The sequence below is a fragment of the Vipera berus genome (assembly GCF_964194415.1).
Source record: "Vipera berus genome assembly, chromosome: 7".
Lineage (NCBI taxonomy): Eukaryota > Metazoa > Chordata > Lepidosauria > Squamata > Viperidae > Vipera > Vipera berus.
In genome coordinates this window covers 60,840,200-60,864,676 of record NC_138209.1, presented here as the reverse complement: position 1 = coordinate 60,864,676, position 24,477 = coordinate 60,840,200, and the positions used below count along the sequence as shown (strand labels likewise).

The 24,477-nt window shown below is 40.5% G+C and overlaps 1 protein-coding gene across 1 annotated transcript in view; it reads right to left on the bottom strand.

Moving 5' to 3' along the window:
* Window positions 1–24,477, bottom strand: part of GABRB1 (gamma-aminobutyric acid type A receptor subunit beta1) — a gene marked incomplete at its 5' end in the record, with an annotated part of 166,602 nt that overhangs the window by 1,321 nt on the left and 140,804 nt on the right. The window contains 3 exons of the mRNA XM_081332106.1: window positions 1,890–2,131; window positions 17,593–17,745; window positions 17,838–17,975. Of these exons, the coding sequence (XP_081188232.1) occupies window positions 1,890–2,131; window positions 17,593–17,745; window positions 17,838–17,975 (533 nt within the window). The remainder of the gene's footprint in view (window positions 1–1,889; window positions 2,132–17,592; window positions 17,746–17,837; window positions 17,976–24,477) is intronic.

Here is a 24,477-nt window from a genome sequence, read left to right as displayed (position 1 = left end):
CATCTACAAGGTGGCTGGGATGGGAGCGTGGGCTAGCAAATGACAAGAGAGTGCCACCCTGATACCATGTAAGCTTCCCTTCTTTTGTTCATGCCTTATGGCAGACCACTGAGACAAAGCTCGTGTTCTGCCGTGCTATGTCAATTTGACAAATGCAATGGTTCCTGCAGCTGCCTCTGGCAGTGACCCACAAGACCAGACTTTGTGTCCTGAAATGTTTCATCAAATGTTTTTCAGTAAAGCTATGGCAGAGAAATCAGTTAAGTAGGAATTTCCTGAATGGAGAAAAAGACAGAAGTCCAGAGTCACAAAACAGAGACAGATAACATCAAACTTTTAAAAATCATTAGGTGGGTTCACAGATGTTAGGCTGTTTATGAGAACTAAATGGAATTTCCATATCCAATGGCAATGAATACTGCAAGGAAGGGATGCTTTTACCTAAAATAAATATCAATGTTTCATGAGGCTAGAATGCATATGCTGTTTTACATATCTGAGTGATATCTAGAACAGCATCTCTCTTTCTGCCTACCATATAAGATCTAACAGATCATCTTCCTGAAGATTCAGATCTTGAAAGCCTTTAAACATTTTTTTAAAACTTAGCTTTTTCACCAAACTCAGTGTGTCTATTTGATTATACTGTTGGTTTTGGTGGTATTATATATTTCTCTCTATTATATGAGGCTCTTTCTGGATTGCTATTGTTTTCTGTATATTACATTAATTAAGATCATATATTGTTCAGAATTGGCTTGAAGCAGCCTTAAAATTAGAATTGTAAACAAACAAATCAATGAAGTATTAATTACCAAGCATTCAAAGAAATTAAATACTTCCAAATGTTGTTATACAGTCAACTGCATCGACAGCGTAAAAATAATTAATATTGTTTCTTTTCTCTGTTGTAAAGGCAAATAACCATGAGCACTAATGTTTTAAATTGGTGATTTATAGGGCCCCTTCACTTAAAGGACTTGTATGCCCCACAGCTTATTACAAGGCAAGAATGGATGAATTAGTGCTTTAAATTAAAGCTTTACAAACAAGAGTACTCCATTTTCAAATGTGTTTTTAAATCATTTCAAACCACCTGATTGTGCAAATCATTGGGCTATTCGGAACTTGTAGTGATGACCTATTATTACTTCTTGTGATCTTGAGGTTATCTCTATTGATGCAGCCCAGGATCACATTGTTGTTTTTTTTGGTAGCTGTAGCACAGTGCTGGCTCATACTTAAGTTATCGTCCATTAGAACCCCCTACATCGCTCTCACAGTCACTATTGTTGAGCCAGGTACTATTTTATACCTGTGCATTTGATTTTTCCAGTCTATGAGCAGTACCTTACTTTTTTTACCACTGAAGTGCATGCATCTTGTTGGATTCTTTATTTACTTTACTCTGATATTTCTTGTATCTCTCAAAAAAAAGTAAACTCTCACAACAAGGTTCATAACACAATAAAAACAGATAATCAGTGTAAGTTGATCAACAGATTTTCCACACTAATTGTAAAGTTTTTGCTTTATACATATATTTATGGATGTATGGAATGCACAAATATATTTGTAGGCTAATTTTGAGAGAAATATTTAAACAATAAATACTGGTATTAAAATAACTGACTATTGAATATCTTATACTAATTACTGATAAGATGAACAATTGAATATTCTGAATTCTTTCATATTCTTTAAATCAAAAATTGTTTTTCCAAAAATTATTTTCCAAACAAGAAATTAGGCCACTTTATAAAGCATATTTACATTTGTAATATGTATTCACTAACAAATTATCTTGTTAGGGGTGTTATGATCTTCTGCTTCAACCATGCTTGTCCAGATAAATAGGAAACTATATCAAGTTTCAGAAAATTGGTTACCTGAACTTTATTCATCTCCATTTTCTTCCTCTCATTGGTGACTTTTTCTGCCGCTTTCTTCTGATGCTGAGGGCCTTTGCCAAAGAATGTGTAGTTGACAAATGCATATTCCAGTAAAGCAAGGAACACAAACACAAAGCAGCCCATAAGGTAGATGTCAATTGCCTTCACATATGGGATTTTGGGAAGGGTTTCCCTGAGGTGAGTGCTAATGGTGGTCATTGTCAGCACAGTGGTGATTCCTACAGAGAAGGAAAGAGTTACCTTTCTAAAGACATACTTCATTTCTGAAGATCCCACTTCATAAAGAATTCCTAGCACAGGCATCCACCTTTACTGTCTGAGCCATTTCTATATTGCTCTAGTTTTCTATGCCTTTTAGCATCTTTTCCATTGTATCAATCAGATTTGGGAATTACAACTCTGAGGTCTTGCCACAGTGAGTAACTGAGACCTTTAAAACTTTGGGACAATGGGAAAAAACATGAATTTGTTTCTCTCTAAGGGCAGAAAAAGCTTAAGTACCATGTTCTGAATAATATATATAAAATTTTGTATATTTTATTGCCTCATAAATTGCAGAATATGTGCCAATTCTTAAGTTACAGGAATTTCTCTACAACTACATTTCACCAAGTTAAAATATTTGACTTGGATGTTTGATCTAGGAGCACATGTTCCTAGGAAAGTCTAATATGCATAAGTCAAAGATTTTGTATAGAAGTTTGTGAGTTAAATGTATATAATTCTGACAGATATACATTATTGTTGAAAAATCTCTGACATTTTGGGATAAATTTGCTTCACCATGTTTTCTTCCCACCTGCAGTATTTAATTACTTGATTATGTGCCATCAAATTGCATTTCATTCTTAGTGACTACGTTGACAGATTTTCTTCAGGATGATCTGTCCCCAACCAGGCCCTTTGTTTGTTCTAATGGTATAACATTTGCCATATAATCAAGCCTATCCACCTGGCTGTTGGACATCCTCTTTTCTTTCCTTCCTTGTTCTTCACATAATATTTGCAAAATTTGATAATTTGAGCCTAGGTATTTGTGCCTCGAGTGAGAATTTTGGATTGATTCTATGATTCATTTCTTTGCTTTCTTGGCTGCCTATAGTATTCTCAGGAGTCTTCTTCAACAAACTAAAGTTCAAAAGCATCAATAGTCTTCCTATCCTGCTTCTTCAACTTTTGCTTCCATAGAGTCATAAGGAAAACCACTGCCTGCATAGCCTTGTTCCTATATATAGAAAATATATTTTATGGAATATTGGATGTGACACTTTTCTATACAGAATTTCATCTTTGTTTGATCTTCTTTGAATTAGTTTGGCTACACAAACTACTACTAGACTTCAAGATAAAAGAATCAATCCCAAGCACATTCATTTTGTCATGAGCCACTCAGTGATGTCTGACCTACGACCACTCTTTGGATCAGCACTTTCCAAGCCCCTCTGTCTCACACCATCTCTTTCAGATATGCCATGGTCATACTGGTGTCATCCTTTATTGTGTTCAACCAATGGGTACTAGGATCGCCTGTCAGGGCAATGTCAGGGCCCACTTCAAAACTACATCCTAAGAAAGCAGGACTCTTGGAACAGTTTCTTTCCAAAAGAATCTTTTATTATGAGAAGGCAGGATCTGAGGATTTCCCACTCAGATCAATAGGTTAAAGAGTCCCAAGTAAACCCCACCCCAATAGTTCAGCCAGTCAGTTTGAATGGGCCAATCCTCAGGATTTAGGTCCACTGTGGAAAAGGAGCTGATAACAGGGTCCATTCCCATGCCTGTGATGATGTTGTTGGGTCTTCACACCTCTTCCTCAGCAAGAGATAAGCCAGATGGTCGGAGGCACATTCCTTTCTTCCCCCAAGGTAACATCAAGGGAGAGACAGTTCAAAGAGTAAGTTTGCAGAATTAGCAGAAAGGATACATTGTAGCAAAGCAGAGAAATATACCACAGAGCCTTCCCCACTCCCCCTCAGGAGAATGGCAGAACCCTCTGTAAGATAGAATAAAGAGATGAAATAGATTTCCCCCTCCCAGGAAAAAGAATGGATTCTGATATCCTGCCCCCCCCCCCTTCAAAGAAAGAGAGATCCACCTGTAGAAAACAAAACATAAAAAGGGAGACAAGGATTAGTCCTGTTTATCTGGCTTTGCAGTGTGAAATTTGCTAAGGAGTTGGGAGGCCCTAATGTACATTTCTGCACCCACTCGTTTTGGGAAGGCAGCAGATGTTTCCACGCTACCAGGGTGGAACCATGATGTTTTCTGGAGTCTAGGATTTCTTTAATTTCAAAATGTTGTTCGCCTTCTACTGTAATTGGAGGAGGGGGAGGAGCTGCAGCTGGTGTTAAGGGCAACTGCAGTTCATGTTTTAAAAGACTGCAGTGGAAAATTGGGTGAACTTGTCTGAGCATCTTTGGGAGTTCTAATTCCACTGTGACAAGATTAATTATTCTTTTAATGGGAAAAGGTCCCACAAATTTTGGTCTTTGCTTTTTTGAGGGTTGTAGGAATTTTAGGTATTTTATTGACAGATAAACTTTCTCCCCTACTGTAAATGGTCTGTGTTCGCTCCATTTTTTATCTGCTTGGATTTTATATGCTTCCCTAGCTTCATCTAATGCCCTGCTCACAACTGGCCAGGTATTTTGTAATTGTGCTGGAATGTACCCCGTGCTGGAATGTATTGCATTGTTATAAGCGACTTCTGAGAATGAGAGCAGGTTGGTCCAGTTGTCTTGTTGGTAATTAATGAAACATCTTAAGTACTGAGTTCAACTGTTCAGTCCCACCAGTCGTCTGTGTATGATGACTAGATGACAACCCCTGGGTTGTCCCCAACAGTCCCAGGAATGCTGTCCAAAACTCTGATGTGAACTGCTCTCCTCTATCTGAAATGATTCATTGTGGGGCTCCATGAAGTCGATAGATATGTTGGATGAATAGCTTTGCAAGTGTCTTTGAATTGGGGATTTTTTTGGCATGGGATAAAATGTATTTGTTTAGAGAACAAGTCCATTACGACCTAAATGACTGTGTTCCCCCCACTTTCTGGTAACTCCACAATAAAATCCATAGAAATTTACCTCCGAGGCACTGATGGGGTTGCTACTGGTTGCAATAAGCCTGGGGTCTTTCCTTGCATTATCTTAGTGGCAGCACAGATTGGACAACTGTCCACATAACTTTCAATGTCCTTTTTTATTGATGGCCACCAAAACTGCCTTTTCATCAGGTGTAAATTTGAACGAATCCGAAATGACCAGCTGATTTAGAGTCATGGCATATTTGCATCAATGTCAGTCTCTAGTTTTTTGGTATGTATAGCTTCCCTCCCACCCATGGTAAGCCATCAGTCATTGTGCATAGGTTCTTGTGGCTTAGAAACCATTAGTCGGTTTCCAGTTCTTTTTTTTAATTCAATCCCTGCTTGGCTCACTAATGGCTTGTGTTTGGGTGGTGACTTGTGCTGATAATTGTCTTGATGGCATAACGGGTATGTTATTTCTGTTCTGTTGCTATTGTACTGGGGCAATCTGGACAATGCGTCCACTAAGAAATTCTTTCCTCCCGGCAAATGCTTTAAAGTGAAGTTAAACCGGTGAAAATGCTGTGACCATCTCGCTTGCTTACAGGTTAGTTTCCTGGGTGTTTTTAATGCTTCCAGGTTCTTGTAGTCAGTCCACACCTGGAAAGGAATTTTGTTCCACTCCAGAAAATGCCACCAGATAAGAAGAACCCATCGGACCGCATACACTTCCTTCTCCCAAACTGCCCTCCTAGCTCTGTTTCCATGAGGTTTTTTTATGTATATGCGCAAGGCTACAAATTCCCTTCATCATTATCCTGTAATAGTACTGCCCCCACAGCCATGTCACTAGCATCAGCCTGGATCACAAAAGGTTTCTCAGTGTCAGGGTGCCTTAAAACTGGCTCTGAGGAAAATAGTCTTTTTAACCTTTCAAATGCGGTTTGACATTGTACTGTCCATTTCAATGGATGGCTTGGTTTCAGCTTTCCCTCCCCCTTGGTCTTAAGTAAGTTAGTAATTGGCAGTGTGATCTGTGCAAAGGAGGAGATGAATTGCCAGTAAAAATTTGCAAATCCAAGGAAGCTTTGCAATTTCTTCCTAGTGCAGGGCAGAGTTCATTCTAGTACCGCTCGGGCTTTCCCAGGGTACATTTCTATGCCATTTGGCAAGATGCAATACCCCAGATCTCATTTTTTTTTCCTTGTGGAACTCACATTTAGATAGTTTGGCATACAGGTGAGCTGCCTGGAATTTTTTCAGTACAGCTTTGACTAACTTCACATGTTTTTCCATTGCTTCAGTGAATATCAGGATATCATCCAGGTAAACAAGCACCCCTTTATACAGGTGCTCCCAGAGCACATCATTTATTAATTGTATGAATACCATGGGTGCCCCTTGAAGGCCGAAAGGCAAAACCCCGAATTGGTAGCATCCTAAGGGGCAATTGAAAGCTGTCTTCCATTCATCTCCCTCTTTAATCCTAATACTGTAATATGCCTCCCTTAAGTCCAGTTTCGAAAAGATCTTTCCTTTTGATAGGTGGGCTAGCATGTCTTTCATGAGAGGGAGGGGTATAGGTTGCTCTCACTCACTGCATTCAGAGATCTATAGTCCACGCAGAGGCAAAGAGTCCCATCCTTCTTTTCTTGAAATAATACAGGGGCTGCGGTCTTTAGCTTTGCCAGTCAGATAAAACCCCTTTCCAGGTTTTTGTCTATGAATTTCTGCATTTCCTCTACCTCCCATGGGCTCATAGAATACAGTTTCGGCTTGGGTAACTTCGCCCCTGGGAGGCTTTTGATGGAGAAGTCTGTGGGCTGGTGGGGGGCAGTTCATCAGATTTCTACTTCCTGAATACTTCACCTAAGTCCATGTATTCCTCTGGGATGTCTTGTAACTCCTTTCCCCCCCCACACCACTACACTTTTGGAGGGGCTTCCCCATTTCAGGGCTGAGTCAGGGTTCTTGCTGCATTTACATCTGGGAATCTGAGTTCTCCCAACCTCCAGTCCACCTGCAGGTTCCACTTGGTTAACCATGCCCTGCCCAGAATAAGGGGGCACTCCATGCCAGGGGTCACTACAAATGTTATAGTCTCTATGTGATCCCCTATGCTGAGCTGGATGGGCAGTGTGGCAATTGTGGCTGGCATCTCCCCTTCAATGGGCCCATTTAATTAACCAAATGAGATCAGTTTTTTCAGCCTCCTCACCGGAATTCCTAATTTCCCCACTAACATTGGGCTTATGAGGCAGCAGGTGGGCTTATGAGGCAGCAGTCTATTAGTGCTCTGAGTGCCACCCTCTCAAGCATTCTGGGGCTAAACAGTTCTACAGTTCTGGTGAGGGGTGCGATGGGTCCCCTTACCAGGGTTTCATCCTCCAAGTTGTCATCTGATGAGTTGGGTGGCTCTTCTGGTGGTGTCAAAGTTCCCTTCCCTTGTTTTGTTGGGGTGGGGAACTCAATGACCTCCATGCTTTTCCCGGCCATCTCCTTCAGCTTTTTTGGGGTCTTCCCCAGTTTCCTGACCGGGGCTCATTCAGGCTTACAGACAGGGGTACATGAGGGGCACTTGGCGGTGTGGTGTCTTCTTTTCTGCATTTGAAGTATTCTGTCATTCTCAGTGTTGTTAGTGCTTGCTTTGTTTGTTCACGGAAAGGCTCCACTGGTGACTTCCCCCAAGATCTCCCTGTGTGTCATTGCCTTCTGGCCCAATCGATCTTCGCTTCCTTGGCCAGGATGTAGCAGTATTGGAGTCAGTCTGGGTTCCCTCAAGGGATGCAGGCATTGTACAGGTCATAGTTCAGGCCATCTTTGAAATGTCTGATCAAGATAGTTCCTTCTCTTTTAATGGGGGGGAGGTATTGCCCCTCCTCAGAAAGGGCTCACAACTTGGGTTTCCTCCTGGATTCATGGCTCAACTTGGAAGATCATTTAACGGCTGTGACCAGTCAGGCCTTTGCACAAGTTCATCTAGTGTGCCAGTTGCGCCCCTTTTTGGACCGAGATGCCCTATGCATGGTTACTCATGCCCTCGTCACCTCTCACCTGGACTACTGCAATGCTCTTTACATGGGACTGCCCTTGAAGAGCACCCAGAGGCTTCAACTGGTGCAAAATGCAGCCGCGCAGGTGCTCATGGGAGTATCTTAGTACTCCCATGTTACACCATTCCTGCGTGAGCTGTGTTGGCTTCTGTTTGCCCTCCGGGTGCGATTCAAGGTGCTGGTAATAACCTTTAAAGCCCTGCATGGCTTATGCCTGGGATACTTGCGAGACCACCTGCTGCAATTGTCAACATCCCATCGCCCAGTTCGCTCCCACAGAGTTGGCCTCCTGAGGGTGCCGTCGGCCAGGCAATGCCGGCTGGTGACCCCCAGGGGGAGAGCCTTCTCTGTGGGCATGCTGACCCTCTGGAACGAATTACCTCCGGATGACCCCTGACCTTCGGTCCTTCCGCCGTGACCTGAAGACTTGTTTGTTCCAACAAGCGGGTCTGGACTGACTATGGTTTTTAATTGGGTTTTTATCAGGGTTTTTAAATTGTCACGTAATTATTGTATTTATTGTTTAATTCTTTTTAAAAAACTTTTCATCCTATGTTTTTTAATTTTTATTGTTGTGAGCCGCCCTGAGTCCTCAGGGAGAAGGGCGGCATATAAATTTAATAAACAAACAAACAAACAAATAAAAAAAACAAACAAATAAATAAATAAACTGTATCATCTGGGGTTTGTTAGGTGGGAGATCTCCCCTCCCATGGCAGGTTCTTCCCTTTCCATTCTGATATCTAACATCATTTGCTTAGCCTCCCAGCAAGAGTCTTCCTTCCAGGCTGGCTTTTACGGCAGATCCTGCCTAATATCAGGGCCCACTTCAAAACCCCATCCTAAGAAAGCAGGGCTCTTGGAACAGTTTCTTTCCAAAAGAAACTTTTATTATGAGAAGCTGATAGCAGGCATAATAGGCAGGATCTGAGGATTTCCCACTCAGATCAATAGGTTAAAGAGTCCCAAGTAAACCCCACCCCAATAGTTCAGCCAGTCAGTTTGAATGGGCCAATCCTCAGGATTTAGGTCCAATGTGGAAAAGGAGCTGATAACAGGGTCCATTCCCATGCCTGTGATTATGTTGTTGGGTCTTCACACCTCTTCCTCAGCAAGAGATAAGCCAGATGGCCGAAGGCACATTCCTTTCTCCCCCACAAGGTAACATCAAGGGAGAGACAGTTCAAAGAGTAAGTTTGCAGAATTAGCAGAAAGGATACATTGTAGCAAAGCAGAGAAATATACCACAAAGCCTTTCCCCCTCACCCTCAGGAGAATGGCAGAACCCTCTGTAAGATAGAATAAAGAGATGAAATAGATTTCCTCCTCTCAGGAAAAAGAATGGGTTCTGACATTTCTTTTTCCACTGATTACTCCAGAATGATTGTCTTTTCAAGTGAGTCAGCTCACATGATATGGCCAAAGAATGACAGTCTCTGTTTGGCAATCTTGGCTTCAAATGATTTGGTTTAAGAATTCTTTGTTATTTTTGCAGTCCATGGGTTCCATAATAATCGCCTCCAGACCCAGAGTCCAAAGGCATCTGCCCTTCTCCTATCTGCTTTTCAAAGTCCATGTTTCACAGTCATAAGTAGCAATTGGAAAAATTGTTTTAACTTATTTTCATTTGGTTGTGAGGCTGACATCATTACTCTTTCAGATGTTGTTCATGCCAGACATGCAGTTCTTCCAACTGCTATGCCCCTTCTGATTTCATGACTGCAGTCACCACTTTGGTTGATTTTAGATCCCAGGAAGATAAATTCCTTTACAGGTAATCCCCGAGTTACGAGCGTTCACTTAATGCTTGTTCAAAGATACTTGATGAGCACCCCCTAGTGCTTATGAGTAAGTCCTGAAGTTACAAATATTACAGTCATTCGCCCTTACGAGCGACCGCAGTGGCTCTGCGACATTCACCCTGGTTATTCCCTACCTTTCTACCCCCGCCCAGGTCTCCCTAGATACCAGGCCTTCAATACTCACCCTGCAAAGATCGAGATCCTTCACTTTATTGGCTGCTCCGGGCCTTTAGTGCATTTGCAGAGAATGGAGGCCTAAAGTAATGCAAGATCACACGAGATCAGTGGGGAGAGATCTCACTCTACTGATCTCGTGTGATCTCATGGTACTTTAGGCCTCTGTTTTCTGCAACAGAGAACAGAACCAAAACCGGGAGATGCTTCTATGTGTCTCCAGAGGCTGGATCGAGGCTCCAGAGGCCTTTTCCAGGGCTCTAATGCCCATATCTAAGGCCAGGGGAGACTTTTGCAACACTCTGCAGCCTGATCTGGGCTCCAGAGGCCTTTTCCAGGGTGCTGCAGCCCACATCTGAGGCCGGGGGAGGCTTTTGTGCCCCCTCATGGCCCGATCTTGGCTCCAGAGGCCTTTTCCAGGCTTGATTGGACCGTGGTGGTGGTTGCAGAAGTGTTCCCTGGCAGATCCAGGCCACAGCACCCTAGAAAAGGCCTCTGGAGTCTGGATTGGACCATGTGGGATGCGCGGAAGTGTTCCCCGGCCTCAAATCCAGGTGGCAGTAGGAACCATGGCAGAGAGGAGACAAATCTTTTCCAGGTGAGTCTGGCATGGCAGGAAGGAAGGGGGCAGCATGCGGTATCTTAGTGGGTTGGGGAGATCTTGGAGGCCTGTTCCAGCACTAGGCCCTCCATGTCCTTATCCACCTTGAGATACCTCCTGTTTGCTTAATGAGCTGCGTGAGTTTTAACGAGAAAGGGAGTGATCTTGTACTTCAAACGAGATTCACTCTATGAGATTTCAATTTACGAGTGGAATGGGCAGGCTCCATTATAAGAGCCTTGGTGGAGCAGTGGGCTAATGCCTCCTTAAGTAACACCAGCTGCCTGCAATTAGTGCAGGTTCGCATCCCACCAGGCTCAAGGTTGACTCAGCCTTCCATCCTTCCGAGGTAGGTAAAATGAGGACCCAGATTGTTGGGGGCAATAAGCTGACTTTGTAATAATGCCGCTTGGGGTGTGTGTGTGAAAGCCCTAATAAGCAGGCATATACATAGAATGAAGGCTACTGCTAAGCTTGTAAGCCGCCCTGAGTCTTCGGAGAAGGGCGGGATATAAATGGAATTAAAATAAAAAATAAAAAATTATACTGGTAACTCAAGGACTACCTGTATTGTTTCGATAGTCCCATTGTCAATCTGCACTCTGACCTTTGTTTTCTGCAGTTGTCATTATCTTTGAGTTTTTTCATGTTAAGGTGCAGTCTAAATTTTTCACTTTCATCTTTGACTCTCAGGATTAGCTATTCTAGATCTTCTTGCTTTCCACAAACAATGCTGTATCATCTGCATATTGGAGGTTGTTGATATTCCTACCACCTATTTTAACACCAATGGTAGATTCCTCCAAATGTGCATTTCTCATAACTATTTCTGTATGTGTGTTGAATAGTATAGGTGACAGGATGAAACCTTGTTGAGTGTCTTTTCCAATTCTGAACCATTTTGTGTCTCCATATACCATACTTACAGTGGCTGCCTGATCAGAGTACAATGACTGAATGAGTTGGATGTGGTGTGGTGATATTCCAGTTCTGTGAGGCAGTTCCAGAGTTTGTCCACACAGTGAAAACCTGTTGTATAGTCAATGAAGCACATGTAGAGGTCTTTTTAGTATTCCTTTGCTTTTTCCACCATGCAACATAAATTAGCAATATGATCATGTGTTCCTCTTCCTTTCTGAAATCCTGCTTATACATCAGGCAGTTCTCTGTTGGCAGTTGGATTCAAATGTTGCTGGATTATTTTCAAGAGAATTTTACTCACGTGTATTATCAAGGCTAAGGTTCAGTGTTTGGAACAGTTTTTCATATCACATTTCCTTGTGATAAATATTGAGCTTTTCCATTCTTTTGGCCACTGACAAGACTTCCATACACTTTGACAAAGTGTTGTCAGTGCTTCTGTTGGCAGCAACTCTGCAGGAATTCTATCAGCTCTTTGGGCTTTGCAGTTAGGCAATTTATTGAGTGCCCACACTATTTCCTTTTTCAGGATATCTGGTTCTATTTCTGGTACATCAGCTTCTCCTCTTACGGCTTGGCCTTGTTTTTCACTTGGGTAAAATTGTTCTTCATATTTCTGCCATCTTTCTCTGATTGTTTGTTGGTCATGCATTTCCTTCACATCAGGCCTCTGACCATAGCTTTTCTTGCCATAAAGGGGTTTCTGGCCTTTTTCACATAAGTGTAACACTCTCTTGTATGACCTCTCATGACTGCTTCCTCCAGTTTCTTACATTGCTCAGCCAGTACTTTTCTTTATCTTTTCTTGCCTCTTTCTGGAACTTTGTATTTAATTTTTACATTTCTTCCTTGTCACTAATGGTTTTTGCTTCCCTTCTCTCTTCTGCAGTCTCTATTGTAGCTTCTGATATCCATATGGGCAATTTCTTTGGTTTCTTGTATGTAATATGTTCGTGGGCTACTTTAGTGACAATAGTTTTTTTATTAATATTCTAATATTGCATTAACATATTTGAAAAGCAACATGGTGACTGAGTACAATAATTCCATTACATTTAAGTATCATCAATACAGATCTCAAAGTGTTACAACAACTAAGTCCCTCTCTTTCTCCCTTTATTTATACTGTCTCATATTCAAGCCAACACAGTTCTTATTCTATCAATCAAACAACAAATAACTGTCTAATATTAATCAATAATCTTCAATTTATATTTGTTGTTGTTAGTTGCGAAGTCATGTCCGACCCATCGTGACCCCATGGACAACGTTCCTCCAGGCCTTCCTGTCCTCTACCATCTTCTGGAGTCCATTTAGGCTCACGCCTACTGCTTCAGTGACTCCATCCAGCCACCTCATTCTCTGTCGTCCCCTTCTTCTCTTGCTCTCAAACTTTCCCAGCATTAGGCTCTTCTCCAGTGAGTCCTTCCTTCTCATTAGGTGGCCAAAGTATTTGAGTTTCAACTTCACAATCTGACCTTCTAAAGAGCAGTCAGGGTTGATCTCCTCTATGACTGACCGGTTTGATCTCCTTGCAGTCCAAGGGACTCGCAGGAGTCTTCTCCAGCACCATAGTTCAAAGGCCTCAATTCTTTGGCGCTCAGCCTTTCTTATGGTGCAACTTTCACAGCCATACATTGCAACTGGGAAGACCATAGCCTTGACTATATGCACTTTTGTTGGCAGGGTGATGTCTCTGCTTTTTAGTGTACTGTCTAGATTTGCCATGGCTTTCCTCCCCAGGAGCAAGCGTCATTCCTTCTTTTAGACAGTCAATGACCTAATAAATTTTCTTAATTTTAATTTTCCATAATATTTTAAAATTAACGTTTATTCTTTATCATTTCCAAATTTTAAATGACACCAATTTTTATCACGATTCCCCAACAGTCTAAAGTTATGAATACACTTCTTATCTATATAGGCTTCTCGCTGTCTACATCACCCAATTAACAGTACAAGGTAGTATTCTTATTTTCTAGTAATTCTCAAGTATCATAAAATCTCCAATTTAATAGCCAAGATTACTTTCATTTCCACACTTATTTCCTCTTTTTTCCTCTTTTAGTTTACTACCTCATATTTGATTCAAATCGTTTTTTTAACTGTTAACATTTATACCACAAACCAGTATTCAAATTTAATTCTTAGTATTTGTACTTCTAGGTTTAATTTAACCAAATTTTTTCTTTGTCTCAGCTCATCATAATATCTTATATTCAAATCTTAATTGTTTTTAACATTCAATCTTTTAACCCATCAGTGACCTAATAAGTCTTTCCCAGTTTTAATTTTCCCTTAATATTTAAATTTAATATTTAATATTTATTTTTTCCAGATTTTTAATTGTCCACAATTCCTTTATCACCATTCTCCACAAAATCTAGTATTTAAGATACACATCTAACATATAGGTCCTTATCATCTACCTTAACAAATTAATAAAAGAATATAAAATTCTTATTTTAATATTTGTACTTCTAAATTTTGCATAACCAAAATTTTCTTTATCTCACACCATTACAATGTTTTATGTTCAGAATACATATTGTATCTATTTGTGTATATTCTACTTTAGATCTCATGTGTAAATCAAAACCCTATTTCTTTTGAGTCTTATTCTAGCTTTTTTTCTTTGCCAGATCATCTTTTGTGTCTTTGCTTTTAAATCATCAAGCAGATCTCCTTGTATTTTTGTAGCTCTTGTTTGGTGTTGAAAAGACCATCCACTTGCCATTTTTTAAAGAGGACTAGCTGATCTAGCAGGTTGTCTGCTTGTTTTTCCAACTGGACATGGTTGTCCCAAAGTATTTATCTTCTGTTTCATCTGTTTTTCTTTTGAATCTTCAGATTTCTTCTGAATAATAATAATAATAATAATAATAATAATAATAATAATAATAATAATAATAATAATAATAATAATAATAATAATAATAATAATAAGTTGGAAGGGACCTTGGAGGTCATCTAGTCCAACCCCCTGCTCAGGCAGCAAACCTTATACCATTTCAGGCAAATGGCTGTCCAGTCTCTTTTTAAAAACTTCCAGTGTTGGAGCATTCACCACCTCTGGAGGCAGGTTGTTCCACTGGTTAATAGTTCTAACTGTCAGGAAGTTTCTCCTTAGTTCTAGGTTGCTTCTCTCCTTGACTAGTTTCCATCCGTTGCTTCTTGTCCTGCTTTCAGGTGCTTTGGAGAATAGCTTGACTCCCTCTTCTTTGTGGTAGCCCCTGAGATATTGGAACACTGCTATCATGTCACCCCTCACTCTTCTCTTTGTTAAACTACACATACCCAATTCCAGCAACCGTTCCCTATATGTTTTAGCCTCCAGCCCCCTAATCATCTTTCCTTTTTCTCTATTATCAATTTCTTTTCTGTATCTTCCATTATCTGTATTTGTTGAATAGTTGAATCTTTTGTTGTAGCATTTAATTGTTCCACTTTTTCTGTAGACTTCTGTATAGATGATTCTTTAGTTGAAATCATAGTTTGAGTTTGAATGTCCAGGCTGCTTTCTTGTTTTCCCCCCGCCGTTTCTTACTTCATCTCGAGGTGTAAGGAGAGTTTGGACAATCGCTTTTAAGATACAAAGAGTTTGTTGCTGTTCTTCCTCTGTAGGAAAAGTCCAGTCCTGTTTTTCTTCCATTGTAGTATATTAAAACTGAAAGCTTACTGTCAGAAAGTCCACTAAGTAAAAAACAGAGCTGAATTTCTTACAGCTGGTATTTCAAGGTTGGATATATCTCATCTTTTTTTTTAAGTTATCAACAAGTTTCTCTTAGACAATAATAGGGTACAATCTCAAATTCAGCCAGCAGATGTCACCCCAGAGTTATTTTGATCTTTTCAGTTTTTAAATTCTATTTTAAAGAAAAAAACCCAGATCTTCAGTAAAAATAGGGAATAAAAATCAGAGAAAAATAAAGAATAGAAAATTAAAAATCTTATAATCAACCAATTTTAGAAAATAGAGTTCCAATTAGGATCCTAGTATTTTTTCAACATTTTAAACTCCCCTGGGTAGTTGATCAACACTATTTCTGGAGGGAGGGCTAAAATCTCCCTTCCCTCACCACAGGGGGAAAAATACTTTAGCAGCTTATGCAGGTAAATAGGATACAAGATGGGTAGATCTCACCCAGTCTCTTCCATGCTGCTTTAAAAATGCCAGACAGTAGATGCAACTTCGGCTGTCTGCAGCCTTGCGGTCAGCCTTTCGTCTGCTGGTTTGGAGAGATTCACTGGCTCTAGCAGGAGAGTTGCTGCTCTCCCGTGATCCAGCGATGGCCCCTCCTTGCTGGTCACTTCTATGGGGTGACTTTCAACCCTTTTCAGGGTCCCCCAGCAATACAAAACTGGGCGAGGGAGACAAGAGTCATCTTCGACACGTCCATGGTGGCCGTATGATGAACTCGATGTCTTAGTGACAATAGTTTTTATTTACTCCCATAGCTCATCTGGTTGTCTTTCTGTGATGTTGAGCAGTGCAAATCTGTTCTTAACTTCATTTGCATATGCTGGGGGAATCTTCTTGATGTCAAATTTTTGAATCATGTGTGGTTGTTTGACATTGCAGCACCTGAACTTCGCTTTGGCAGTTAACAAATTATATGAGGATAAAAGTGGATGTATCAGAACTGCAGACACAAAGCAGTCTAGACCCAATAGGAAATAGCCATATGTAGGCTGGCTGAGAAATTTTGGGAGTTGCAAGTCCACAAGTCATAAAAGGGCCAAGTTTGAAGATCCCTGTGTTAAACTATAGTATACTATATGAAGGACATACAAGAAAAGAAGTGAGTAATTTTTTTATACTGGCAAAGAGATGATATGGTGGTAAATGCCACATTTATCAAGCCATTGTTCTGGGACTACTTCCTCAGGTAGAGAGAAGTATTGGGTCTCAGAGCATGAAATAATGCATAATCTGACAAATTACAATATACAAATTAGTGCATGGAGCTAATGAGAAAGGGGGATGTTGAATACATCACCCCACCCATCAAGTTGTTTCCTTTGTGCAGCATAAAGGACAGATCACCTGATGCTTTACTTTCCTTCTCTATGCTGCTGCTGTTACATACATAAATGGGTTAAAGCTGAAATAAGCAAAGATCCTCTCTTTGGGATTATCCTTGCTAATCATCTCCAGTATTGCTTCAGAGACACTGGAAACCTGTGTGCCTTTTGATAAAGGTAAAGGTAAAGGTTCCCCCGCACATGCGTGCTAGTCGTTTCCGACTCTAGGGGCCAGTGCTCATCTCCGTTTCAAAGCCGAAGAGCCAGCGCTTGTCCGAGGACGTCTCCGTGGTCATGTGGCCGGCATGATTGGACGCCAGAGGCGCACGGAACGCTGTTACCTTCCCACCGTAGCGGTCCCTATTTTTCTACTTGCGTTTTTATGTGCTTTCGAACTGCTAGGTTGGCAGAAGCTGGGACGAGTAACAGGCGCTCACTCTGCTACGCGGCACTCGGGATTCGACCTGCCAAACTGCCGACCTTCCGATCGACAAGCTCGGCGTCCTAACCCACTGAGCCACCGCGTCCCTTTTATGCCTTTTGATAAACATAGATAATGTAGATTGTTGATTTTTCTTTTTGGTGCCTTCACATTAGGGTTGGCTTCTAGAGATTTCTTGAACTTGTCCCTGCAGTTTTCTGGAAGTAGTTTGGAAGTAGTTTGCCCTTGCCTTTTTCCTAGGGCAGAGAATAACTGGCCCAAGGCCACCCAACTGGCTTTGTACCCAAGGTGAGACTAGAACTCACAGTCTCTGGTTTGTAAACTGGTGTCTGAACCACTACAGCAAACTGGCTCTCTTAAATTGTTGCTATTAACTCTTGCCCATTTTTTCTCTTGCCTATTGTCCTTGCTTTTGCCTACCTTTTGTCCCATGTTAACAAATGAAATGCTTTTTTGATCTTTGATGATATTTAATAAATAATTATTAAGTTATATTTTTTTGGTTAGCTGAACTGTGTGGCATGGTCTCTGCTTCGTGCTCTAATATAGATACATGAATTGGCTGGAAGGCTGCTGGGTGCAAACTAAACCCAATAATTTTCCAACAGTAGCATTGTCCAAGAAATAATTTACCTAGTGCAACTCTTGCAGCAGATGCATCATAGTTGATCCAGAAGGATACCCAAGACAGAATTGTAATTAGAGTAGAAGGCATGTAGGTTTGCAGAATGAAATAGCCGATATTTCTTTTCAGTCGAAAACTCAGGGACAGACGGGGGTAAGCCCCTATTTTTAAAAAAAATGAAATGAAGTCATGTCTCAAATGTATTTGTTTTCTAATAATGTTCCAGTATATGTTTGCAGTGCTTGGTGCTTACCTGTTGCAAACACTACTCTTTTTGATATCATTTTGTAATCAATAATCGAGAACTGAGGGAGCTCAATGTTATTAACTCCGCTAACAGCAGATTTCCCTCCATTCCAGTAGAATTCAATATCATCAGTTGTGTATCCATCTGCAGTTGGAGACATATAAGTACGTTAGTTTGTCAGCTAAATGTTTTACAGTTAAAATTTCTTTCTAAAGAAAATTGCAAAGAAGACATAACATTAGGAGACGTAATTTAAATTATAGCACTGTAAACATTTCACAGCTGTGTAGCAATAAATCCAGCCTACATCATACCTTTTTTGAACAAGCTACTTTTGTTCCATTTAATACTGCATATTAAATTGATGTCCCTTTTTATGATACTTATTAAATTCTTTTTTTAAAAAGCAGAGAATCAAAATTAAAAGATTTTAGAGAAATTTGTCCATTTTTCTGTCAAATACAGCATAGAACTACCAAATATTATAAAATTTAATGATATAGAATGGAATGGAATGGAATGAAATGGAATGGAATGGAACAGAATAGAATAGAACCTATACCATCTCAGACAAGTGATTATCTAGCCTCTTTTTAAAAATCTCCAGTGATGTAGCGCCCATGATTTCTGGTGGTAAGCTGTTCTACTGGTTGATTGTCCTCACTGTCAGGAGGTTTCTCCTTAATTCCAGGTTGATATTCTCTTTGATCAGTTTCCAACCATTGTTTCTTGTCCTTCCTCTGGTGCTCTGGTGAACAGTGTGGCCCCCTCTTCCTTGTGGCAGCCCCTCAGATACTGGAATACTGCTATCATGTCTCCCCTATTTCTTCTTTTCTTTAGACTACCTAAACCCAAGTCCCGCAGCCATTGTTTGTATGTTTTACTCTCCAGGCCTTTGATCATCTTAGTTGCTCTTCTCTGTATTTTTTCCAAACTCTCAACATCTTTTTTGTGATAAGGTGACCAAAGTTGGCTGCAGTATTCCAAGTGTGGTCTTACTAGGATTTTATAAAGCGGTAATAATACCTTGTGTGATCTTGATTCTATGCCTCTGTTTATACAACCCAGGATTGTATTAGCTTTTTTGGCTGCTGCTGCACATTGCTAGCTCATGGTTAAGTGATTGTCCATTAGGACTCCAAGGTCCCTCTCATAGTTACTGTTTTTAAGCCAGGTCTCAACTAATCTGTATTTGTACCTTTGGTTTTTCCTCCCTAAATGTAAAACTTTGTTTTTCTCCACATTGAAACTCATTTTGTTGGATAGGGCCCATTGTTTAAGTTTGTCAAGATCTTTTTGGATCCTCAGTTTGTCTTCTGGGATGTTGGCTACTCCTGCCAGTTTAGTGTCATCTGCAAATTTGATGAGTTCCCCTTCAATTCTCTCATCTAAGTTATTGATGAAGTTATTGAAGGGTACTGGGCCTAAGACAGAACCTTGTGGTACCCCACTGCTTACTTCTCTCCATGTGGATGTAGTGCCATTGAGGACTACTCATTGAGTATGGTAAGCCAGCCAACTACAGATCCATTTGATGGTGTTGTAATAATAATAATAATAATAATAATAATAATAATAATAATAATAATAATAATAATAATAATAATAATAATAATAATAATAATAATAATAATAATAATAATAATAATAATAAGTTGGAAGGGACCTTGGAGGTCATCTAGTCCAACCCCCTGCTAAGGCAGGAAACCCTATACCATTTCAGACAAATGGCTGTCCAGTCTCTTCTTAAAGACTTCCAGTGTTGGAGCATTCACTACTTCTGGAGGCAGGTTGTTCCACTGGTTAGTTGTTCTAACTGTCAGGAAGTTTCTCCTTAGTTCTAGGTTGCTTCTCTCCTTGACTAGTTTCCATCCATTGCTTCTTGTCCTGCTTTCAGGTGCTTTGGAGAATAGCTTGGCTCCCTCTTCTTTGTGGCGGCCCCTGAGATATTGGAACACTGCTATCATGTCACCCCTCACCCTTCTCTTCATTAAACTACACATATCCAATTCAAGCAACCGTTCCCTATATGTTTTAGCGTCCAGTCCCCCAATCATCTTTGTTGCTCTTCTCTATATTCTTTCTAGAGTCTCGACATCTTTTTTACATCGTGGTGACCAAAACTGGATACAGTATTCCAGGTGTGGCCTTACCAAGGCATTGCAAAGTGGTATTAGTACTTCATGTGATCTTGATTCTATTCCTCTGTTAATGCAGCCTAGCACCGTGTTGGCTTTTTTGGCAGCTGCAGCACATTGCTGGCTCATATTTAAGTGATTGTCCACTAGGACTCCGAGATCCCTCTCACAGTTACTACTATCAAGCAAGGTACCACCTATACTATACCTGTGCATTTGATTTTTCCTGCCTAAATGTAGAACCTTACTTTTTTCACCATTGAATTTCATTTTGTTAGATAGTGCCCAGTGTTCGAGTCTGTCCAGATCCTCCTGTATCTTAAGCCTATCTTCTGGAGTATTGGCTATTCCTGCCAGCTTGGTGTCATCTGCAAATTTGATGAGTTCCCAATCTATCCCCTCATCCAAATCGTTGATGAAGATGTTGAAGAGCACTGGGCCCAGAACAGAGCCCTGGGGCACCCCACTACACACTTCCTTCCATGTAGATGCAGTTCCATTGAGGACCACATGCTGAGTACAGCCTGTCAGCCAGCTACAATTCCATCTAGTGGATTAAATTAAATTAAATCTACAGCATTCCTCTGGTCCACTAGTTTTGTCACTTGGTCAAAGAATGCAATAAGTTTTGTTTGGCACGATCTGTTTTTGACAAACCCATGTTGGCTTTTAGTGATAACTTTGTTCGCATCAAGGTGTTCGCTGATTTGTTGTTTGATTATCTTTTCCAGAATCTTCCCAGGTATTGAGGTCAGGCTGATAGGTCTGTAGTTTCCTGGATCTGTTTTTTCCTCTTTTTTGAAGATGGGAATTACATCAGCTCTCTTCCAGTCCTCTGGTAGTTCCCCAGTGCTCCAGGATCTATGAAATCCATCTGGTCCCGGTGATTTGAACTCGTCTAGGCTGGACAGGTGTTCATTTACCATTTTTTTGGTATCTTAACTTGCGTTTCTATTCTGTTTTTTATGGCACTGGTTTTGGTAGGTTGGACTGTTTTTTCCCTTTGTGTAAAGACAGATGCAAAAAACGAGTTAAATAGTTCTGCTTTCTCCCTATTGCTTGTCACCTTCTTGCCACTTTCCCCCACTAATGGACCAATCATTTCCTTAACTTTTTTCTTGTTTTTTATATGTTGAACGAAGCATTTTTTGTTATTTTTGACTTTGGTCGCAAGCCTTAGTTCATTTTGAGCCTTAGCGTTCCTCACTTCATCTTTGCAGGCACGGGCTGTTTGTTAATATTCTGACTTAGTTATGTGCCCCTCTTTCCAATTCTTATACTTGTCTTTTTTATCTTTCAGTTTATCAGAGAGTTCTTTATGCAGCCATGCTGGTTTCTTTTGAAAGCTGTTATTTTTCTTCTTTGTTGGTATTGTGCTAGACTGGGCCTTTATTATCTCACTTTTCAAAATTTTCTAAGCTTCTTGAGTTGCTTTCCCCTTGAGGATTCTCATCCATGGAATTCTTCCCAAGGTCTCTCTAAGTTTATTGAAATTAGCTCTTTTAAAGTCTAAGACTCTAGTTTGGCTGTAGTCTATTGCTTGTGCTTCCATAATGTTGAATTCCAATATTGCATGATCACTTCCCCCTAAGGTTCCTGTGGCTTTGACACTTCGTATTATTTCATCTCTGTTAGTGAGAATTAAATCCAATATGGCTAATCCCCTAGTTCCCTTCTCTACTTTTTGGGAGAGAAAGTTGTCTGCTAGGTTTGTCAGGAATCTGTTAGATCTTCCACTTGGTGCAGAATTTGTCTCCCAGTTGATATCAGGGTAATTAAAGTCCCCCATTCTCCAAAGCACCTGAAAGCAGGACAAGAAGCAACGGGTGGAAACTAGTCAAGGAGAGAAGCAACCTAGAACTAAGGAGAAACTTCCTGACAGAACAATTAACCAGTGGAACAACCTGCCTCCAGAGGTGGTGAATGCTCCAACACTGGAGGTTTTTATCAAGAGACTGGACAACCATTTGTCTGAAATGGTATAAGGTTTCCTGCCTGAGCAGGGGGTTGGACTAGATGACCTCCAAGGTCCCTTCCAACTTTATTATTATTATTATTATTATTATTATTATTATTATTATTATTATTATTATTATTATTATTATTATTATGTGCTTCCTACATACCTTAGTTAACTGACTAGCAAAAAGTTCATCAATTTCCTCTGTTTCGTTGGGCGGCCTATAGTATATACCTATGGCAATGTCATTTTCCCCCCTTTTATATTGACCCAAATACATTCAAGTTTACAGTTTTCATCATTGTTGTGCTCTATTTCTGTAGATATAAAGTTATTTCTTATATATAGAGCAACTCCACCTCCTCTTTTGTTTAGTCTATTTCTTTTAAATAATTTAAATCCCTCTAGCTGTGTGTTCCATTTGTGGGTTTCGTCCCACCATGTTTCTGTAATGGCAACAATATCATATCTGCCCTCATTTACCTGAATTTCTAGTTCCCCCTGCTTACTGTTCATACTCTGCGCATTGGTGTACAGACATTTGAGTCCTTTATGACTGACCCTGTGTTTACTTGCTACATACCTTGCGTGGTGCCTAAGTTCCCCTATCTTCTTAGATTGCCGGGGACAGTGATGTTCTGTATCAATTAACTCATTGTCCTCGTTGTTTAGTTTAAATATTCCTTCAGAAAAGCTGTGAATTTATTGCTAAGTAACTCAGTCCCTTTCTTGGATGGATGCAGACCATCTCTTTTGTACATTTTTTCATTGGACCAGCTACAGGCATCGTGACTAATATAACCAAAGCCTTCTCCTTTACACCACTCCTTTAGCCACATATTAAATTCTGCTATATGCTGGCCTTTTCCATTTTGCTCCTTATGGTAAGACCTCTGAAAAAGTGATCCTACAGCCTATTCTGCTGAGTTCCTGCCCCAAGCTCTGGAAATCATTCTGCACAGAGAGTACATCATTTTGGGACAGATCGTTAGTGCCAAGATGTACAATGGCATCCACATCATAGTCTTTGCTGGCATTGTTGACTATTTTGAAAATACGCTTCTTGTCCCTACTGGCAGTAGCACCTGGAAGACACCTGACCTCTTTTGAAACCTCTGTATCCTTTCCTAAATTAACATCCCTTATAATTGAGTCACCAACCAGAAGGTGGCTTCTCTTTTTGGGTACCTTTCTTTTCTTGCATGACTGATGTGTAATACCTGATTCGCACTTCTCCCTGTCAGAAACAAGTTCATCTCGGACCATGGTCCCCTGCTTATTTGAGTTATCACAATTACCTTGACCTGTTTCCTTAATGTCCCTATTAAAGTCAGCAAGGGCACTGTATCTGTTATGCAGGGACACAGCTAAAGCTGGAGAAGACCTTGAGAAACTTTTATTAGGGGCTAGTGACAGTAGGGAATATAAGGCAAGATCTGAAGAAAAGCCCACATGAATGATATGATTAAAGCAAGCAGTATGCCTCCTCCTACCAAAGTCATAATGTCTGTTTGAAATCCAGCCAATCCACAGGTAGCTTGATGAGTGGCTGACTGGTACAGTAGGCGCGCATCTCAAGGTCTTCTCCAGCTTTCGTTTCCTTATAACTGTCTCCTAGATAAGGAGACACATTCCATTCTCAAAAGGAGGCCAGACAAAGAAAGGAGAAAATGAAAGTTACCACTATGAATCCCCCATGCACCCCCTCCCCCAACAGGAATGGCAGGCTCCAAAAGAATAGAATAAAAAAAGAGAGCAGATGAGTTCTGGGGTCTGACATCCGCCCCCCCCAAAAAAATATGGGAAATGCACCTGAAAGACAAAACAGGGAAAGGGAAAACAACAAAAAATCATTTAGGTTTATCTGGATATGAAGAGTGAAAACGTTGTAGCAATCAAGGGGCTCTAACATGCTGCTTGTACACCCATTCATTTTGGGAGGCAGGGAGGTTTTTCCATGAAACTAGGTATTGAGTTACCCCATGGTGGGGTCTAGAGTCTAAAATGTCTTTAATTTCAGTGTTGTTCACCCTTCATCATAATGGATGTAGCTAATGGTGGAGCAGGGGGGCTGAGGGTGGAGGTGACCTGGTTTGAGTAAGCTGCAGTGGAATACTGGGTGGATTTTCTGTAGATTCTTTGGCAGCTCTAATTTGACTGTAACTGGGTTGATGATGCATTTAATTGTAAAAGGTCCAACATATTTAGGTCCTAGTTTCTTCAAAGGTTGTAATGATTTTAAATATTTAGTGGAGAGAAAAATGTGCTCACCGACTTTGAGGGGTTTCTGCTCCATCCTCTTTTTATCCATTTGGAGTTTGTTTGTCTCTCTGTCTCATCGACAGCTTTGCGGACAACTGGCCAGGTATTTTGTAATTACTTAATCCAGTCTTTTAACGATGCCATTTCAGGTTCCTTGATGGAGAGTTCTGGAATGGCTACAAATGTTTGGCCATTGGCAACTTGGAAAGGGATAAAACCAATACTGGAATGTACTGCATTGTTGTAAGCTACCTCAGCGAAAGGCAATAAGTCCTACCAATTTTCT